Below are 6,751 nucleotides of genomic sequence, written 5' to 3' on the forward strand. Positions count from 1 at the left end.
AATGGTAAAGAATGTGATTAAAGGCTCTTTTCCTATTTCAAAAGTTTTAGTTTTCGGGGGGTAATAGCTACGTCTGTGGAAAAAATGAAGATATTAGACTATTTTATGATTGCGCATGGTAAAGAATGTGATTAAAGTCTCTTTTCCTATTTCAAAAGTTTTAGTTTTTGAGGGTAATAGCTACGTCTGTGGAAAAAATGAAGATATTAGACTACTTTATGATTGCAAATGGTAAAGAATGTGATTAAAGGCTCTTTTCCTATGTCAATAGTTTTAGTTTTCGGGGGTAATAGCTACGTCTGCGGAAAAAATGAAGATATTGGACTATTTTATGATTGCGCATGGTAAAGAATGTGGTTAAAGGCTCTTTTCTATTTCAAAAGTTTTAGTTTTCGGGGGTAATAGCTACGTCTGTTGAAAAATGAAGATATTATACTATTTTATGATTTTAAATGGTAAAGAATGTGATTAAAGGCTCTTTTTCTATTTCAAAAGTTTTAGTTTTCGGGGGTAATAGAGATATTAGACTATTTATGATTGCAAATGGTAAAGAATGTGATTAAATGCTCTTTTCCTATTTCAAAAGGTTTAATTTTCGGGGGTAATAGCTATTTCTGTGGAAAAAATGAAGATATTAGACTATTTTATGATTGCAAATGGTAAAGAATGTGATTAAAGGCTCTTTTCCTATTTAAAAAGTTTTAGTTTTCGGGGGCAATAGCTACATCTGTGGAAAAAATGAAGATATTAGACTGTTTTATGATTGCACATGGTAAAGAATGTGATTAAAGGCTCTTTTCCTATTTCAAAATTTTAGTTTTCGGGGGTAATAGCTAAGTCTGTGGAAAAATGAAGATATTAGACTATTTTATGATTGCAAATGGTAAAGAATGTGATTAAAGGCTCTTTTCCTATTTCAAAAGTTTTAGTTTTCGGGGGTAATAGCTTCGTTCGTGGGAAAAATGAAGATATTAGACTATTTTATGATTGCAAATGGTAAAGAATGTGATTAAAGGCTCTTTTCCTATTTCAAAATTTTAGTTTTCGGGGGTAATAGCTACGTCTGTGGAAAAAATGAAGATATTAGACTATTTTATGATTGCAAATGGTAAAGAATGTGATTAATGGCTCTTTTCCTATTTCAAAAGTTTTAGTTTTCGGGGGTAATAGCTTCGTTCTTGGAAAAAATGAAGATATTAGACTATTTTATGATTGCAAATGGTAAAGAATGTGATTAAAGGCTCTTTTCCTATTTCAAAAGTTTTAGTTTTCGGGGGTAATAGCTTCGTTCGTGGAAAAAATGAAGATATTAGACTATTTTATGATTGCAAATGGTAAAGAATGTGATTAAAGGCTCTTTTCCTATTTCAAAAGTTTTAGTTTTCGGGGGTAATAGCTACGTCTGTGGAAAAAATGAAGATATTAGACTATTTTATGATTGTGCATGGTAAAGAATGTGATTAAAGGCTCTTTTCCTATTTCAAAAGTTTTAGTTTTCGGGGGTAATAGCTATGTCTGTGGAAAAAATGAAGATATTAGACTATTTTATGATTGCGCATGGTAAAGAATGTGATTAAAGTCTCTTTTCCTATTTAAAAAGTTTTAGTTTTTGAGGTTAATAGCTACGTCTGTGGAAAAAATGAAGATATTAGACTACTTTATGATTGCAAATGGTAAAGAATGTGATTAAAGGCTCTTTTCCTATGTCAATAGTTTTAGTTTTCGGGGGTAATAGCTACGTTTGCGGAAAAAATCAAGATATTAAGCTATTTTATGATTGCGCATGGTAAAGAATGTGATTAAAGGCTCTTTTCCTATTTCAAAAGTTTTAGTTTTCGGGGGTAATAGCTATGTCTGTTGAAAAATGAAGATATTATACTATTTTATGATTGCAAATGGTAAAGAATGTGATTAAAGGCTCTTTTTCTATTTCAAAAGTTTTAGTTTTCGGGGGTAATAGAGATATTAGACTATTTATGATTGCAAATGGTAAAGAATGTGATTAAAGGCTCTTTTCCTATTTCAAAAGGTTTAGTTTTCGGGGGTAATAGCTATTTCTGTGGAAAAAATGAAGATATTAGACTATTTTATGATTGCAAATGGTAAAGAATGTGATTAAAGGCTCTTTTCCTATTTCAAAAGTTTTAGTTTTCGGGGGTAATAGCTACATCTGTGGAAAAAATGAAGATATTAGACTATTTTATGATTGCAGATGGTAAAGAATGTGATTAAAGGCTCTTTTCCTATGTCAATAGTTTTAGTTTTCGGGGGTAATAGCTACGTCTGCGGAAAAAATGAAGATATTAGACTATTTTATGATTGCGCATGGTAAAGAATGTGGTTAAAGGCTCTTTTCTATTTCAAAAGTTTTAGTTTTCGGGGGTAATAGCTACGTCTGTGGAAGAAATGAAGATATTAGACTATTTTATGATTGCAAATGGTAAAGAATGTGATTAAAGGCTCTTTTCCTATTTCAAAAGTTTTAATTTTCGGGGGTAATAGCTACGTCTGTGGAAGAAATGAAGATATTAGACTATTTTATGATTGCACATGGTAAAGAATGTGATTAAAGGCTCTTTTCCTATTTCAAAAGATTTAGTTTTCGGGGGTAGTAGCTACGTCTGCGGAAAAAATGATGATATTAGACTGTTTTATGATTGCGCATGGTAAAGAATGTGATTAAAGGCTCTTTTCCTATTTCAAAAGTTTTAGTTTTCGGGGGTAATAGCTACGTCTTTGGAAAAAATGAAGATATTAGACTATTTTTTGATTGCAAATGGTAAAGAATGTGATTAAAGGCTCTTTTCCTATTTCAAAAGGTTTAGTTTTCGGGGGTAATAGCTTCGTCCGTGGAAAAAATGAAGATATTAGACTATTTTATGATTGCACATAGTAAAGAATGTGATTAAAGGCTCTTTTCCTATTTCAAAAGTTTTAGTTTTCGGGGGGTAATAGCTACGTCTGCGGAAAAAATGAAGATATTTGACTATTTTATGATTGCGCAAGGTAAAGATTGTGATTAAAGGCTCTTTTCCTATTTCAAAAGTTTTAGTTTTCGTGGGTAATAGCTACGTCTGTAGAAAAAATGAAGATATTAGACTATTTTATGATTGCAAATGGTTAAGAATGTGATTAAAGGCTCTTTTCCTATTTCAAAAGTTTTAGTTTTCGGGGGTAATAGCTACGTCTGTGGAAAAATGAAGATATTAGACTATTTTATGATTGCAAATGGTAAATAATGTGATTAAAGGCTCTTTTCCTATTTCAAAAGTTTTAGTTTTCTGGGGGTAATAGCTACGTCTGTGGAAAAAAATGAAGATATTAGACTATTTTATGATTGCAAATGGTAAAGAATGTGATTAAAGGCTCTTTTCCTATTTCAAAAGTTTTAGTTTTCGAGGGTAATAGCTTCGTCCGTGGAAAAAATGAAGATGTTAGACTATTTTATGATTGCACATAGTAAAGAATGTGATTAAAGGCTCTATTCCTATTTCAAAAGTTTTAGTTTTCGGGGGTAATAGCTACATCTGTGGAAAAAATGAAGATATTAGACTATTTTATGATTGCAGATGGTAAAGAATGTGATTAAAGGCTCTTTTCCTATGTCAATAGTTTTAGTTTTCGGGGGTAATAGCTACGTCTGCGGAAAAAATGAAGATATTAGACTATTTTATGATTGCGCATGGTAAAGAATGTGGTTAAAGGCTCTTTTCTATTTCAAAAGTTTTAGTTTTCGGGGGTAATAGCTACGTCTGTGGAAGAAATGAAGATATTAGACTATTTTATGATTGCAAATGGTAAAGAATGTGATTAACCCTTTCATGCCTGTGGTCACCATACGGATACCGCTCGCCTCCTATTTTTTTTCTCTCGACTCGACAAAGTCACAACCGTGATTTCTTTTCCACTAGATAGCGCTTGCTTGACTCTGTCACGTTTGAATTTATTGTCCCTCAAGGCTTTCCCCGAGCGGTCGAGCGAGCGTCCAAGTTTAGACAAAACATAAAATGTCGAAAAAGAGGAAAGGTGCAGATTTCGACCTCGATGACCTGGACGTTTCTGGTAAGTTCAGAGCCTGATTATGATCTTATTTTGTAGCTAAGAATGCGTTCTTTCGAATGAGATATCACTAGTCTAATTCTGAGCTGTAGTTTAGCCGCAAACAAGGTTGCTAGCGATCGGTTACCAAATGGTCACGTCAGGCATTCAGTGCCAAACCATACCTAGTCAGATTTGTACAGCAAACGAGGCAGCAAGTCCTTTTTATGATCGGGAATAGGCACATTTTCTTTCTGTTCCTCCTTTTTACTGAAACAAGGGTAAAAAAGCTATTTTGTGGGATGCCTCAGGCAAGTGTTGAGGCCAATGGCCTATTTTATTGCAATATACTATTATTATTGTTATTATTAAGTGATGCACTTACCTTGAATTTCTTTTCAGCTGATCCAAGCACGAGCTCTGACTCCATGAGAGGTCATGGTCCCAAGCCCTTGGAAGAGAGACTGATCAAGGAAAGAAGTAGAAGAGTTACCAAGAAAATGACTGCAGAAGAAGCAGCAAGGCTTTTATTCATACCTGATTGTGATTATCTCTTCCGACGACGACGACCCAAACTGGGCACCAGACAATCCAGATCAAGAATTTCAGCCTTTACGTTCTCTCAACTGTTATGGCAATGAAGACGGAAGAGATGAAGAGGATATCGACCACACAGACGACATCCCTTTAGCAATGCTTGGCAGGTTCGAGTTAGACAATGGCGATGACACGGATCAATTCGATTTGCCTCTCCCGGGCTTGAATGATACAACAGCGTCAAACAGTTCTTCAAGCACATCATCAGCACCAGTGTCAGCTTCTTCTGCAATACAGTCAGCAACAGTTACTGCACCTGCTGAACCCTTTGTCCTTACAAGAGCTCAAAAAAATGCTCCTTCCCAAGCAGTGGCCGGTCTAGTGACTCCAACTGATGCTCCTCAGGTCACGGCAAAACCAGTAGCGAAAAAGAAGGTAGCGAAGGAGGCAAAGCAATACAAGTGGATAAAAACGGAGCCCGAACCTTGAAATATTACATGGAAGGGTTCTATGCCACACTATGACGAGGTACAAACGCCCCTTGATCTCTTCCGAATGTTTATCACAGAAGACATTCTTTCAAACATTGTGGACCAAACGAATCTGAATGCCATGAGAAAGAAGAATCTTGCTCTAAAACTTTCCCTTGAAGAGCTGCGCAGATTTCTTGGAGTTCAAATGCTTATGAGCATTCTCAAACTTCTGGCTATTAGAATGTACTGGGAGAATGGAATACGATATTCCCCGGTGGCTGATACCATGAGCAGAGATAGGTTCATCAGCTTGAGGTCTTTTTTCCACATTTGCGATGACACCTTAATGATACCGAAAGGGGAGGTTGGTCATGATAAACTGTTCAAGATCAGAAGACTATACGACGCATTCAGGGAGAATCTGAAAAAAATAGACCCTGAAGAGATCCAAAGTATTGACGAACAGATGATCCCATTCAAAGGAACAATTGGATTTCGACAGTACTTGAAGGACAAGCCCCACTCGTGGGGTGTAAAGGTTTTCACGAGAGCCGGCATCAGCGGAATAGTGTATGACATAGAGATATATACAGGAAAAGGAGCTGTTGAAATTTCTGAACTTGGCCAAGGTACTGACGTTGTCCTTCGGCTTGTAGAAAACCTGCCAAGGTTCATGAACTTCAAGTTGTTCTTTGATAACTTCTATACTGGCATCGATCTCATTCACAAGCTCCGGGTTGAATATGGCATCGAGTCATGTGGTACGATACGCAGCAACAGAATGTGGGGCGCTGTTCTAGATACCGACGCCAACATGAAGAAGAAAGGACGAGGGTCAGTGGACTTGCGTTTTGAAAGACATTCAGAAGTATCGGTAGTAAAATGGTATGACAACAAACCAGTCCATTTGGCTTCTCCATACTGTGCAGTCACCCCAATTGATAAGTGTCAGAGATGGGATGGCACAACACGGAAATACGTCGAAGTTGATCGCCCCCGAATCGTCCGTGACTACAACAAATCAATGGGGGGCGTAGATCTTGCTGACATATTCCTGGAGCTTTACAGGACTGACATTCGCTCTAAGAAATGGTATATGAGGATTGTGTACTACTTCTTTGACATGGCTGTGAACAACGCCTGGCTGATACACCGCCGACAGTGTAAGCAGATCAATGTTCGGCACATGTCTCTGCTGTACTTCAAAATGGACATTGCTCGTGGGTTGGTTCTTACTGGCGTATCTCAAAGTCCTCGAGTTGGAAGACCATCCTTATCAGTGACCAAGCGCAATACGACTACCTCACGAGACGGGATGCCTTCGGAATCAGTGAGGTTTGACCAGACCTCGCATTTTCCGGATACGACTGAAAAGGGAAGGTGTCGCTATGAGAAGTGCGTTAGGGGTGGAACCAGTCAAATCATGTGTTCGAAGTGCAAAGTTCGACTGTGTTTGAACTCAGATCGCAACTGTTTCACAAATTTTCACCTAAAATAGTATCTGTATATACCTGACGTGACCATATGGTAACCATTCACATTTTGGATATGGAATGAAATAAAAATTAAAAAAAAAATAAACCTGTTCTAGTTGAACCTCCAGGATCACTCTCTGCTATTTTCAGAATTTTTACACAACTCCTTCTTGGTTCAGGTCTGAAAGGGTTAAAGGCTCTTTTCCTATTTCAAAAGTTTTAATTTTT

At 36.7% G+C, this 6,751-nt stretch overlaps 1 protein-coding gene across 1 annotated transcript; it reads left to right on the top strand.

The window, feature by feature from the left end:
* The first annotated feature begins 5,130 nt into the window (after nt 1–5,130).
* LOC136043457 (piggyBac transposable element-derived protein 3-like) lies at nt 5,131–6,546 on the top strand. The gene has a single exon (XM_065728377.1). It carries the CDS (start codon nt 5,131–5,133, stop codon nt 6,544–6,546), a length of 1,416 nt encoding a protein of 471 aa, XP_065584449.1.
* Nucleotides 6,547–6,751: the final 205 nt, after the last annotated feature.

The sequence above is a fragment of the Artemia franciscana genome, unplaced genomic scaffold (genome assembly GCF_032884065.1).
Source record: "Artemia franciscana unplaced genomic scaffold, ASM3288406v1 Scaffold_6148, whole genome shotgun sequence".
NCBI lineage: Eukaryota > Metazoa > Arthropoda > Branchiopoda > Anostraca > Artemiidae > Artemia > Artemia franciscana.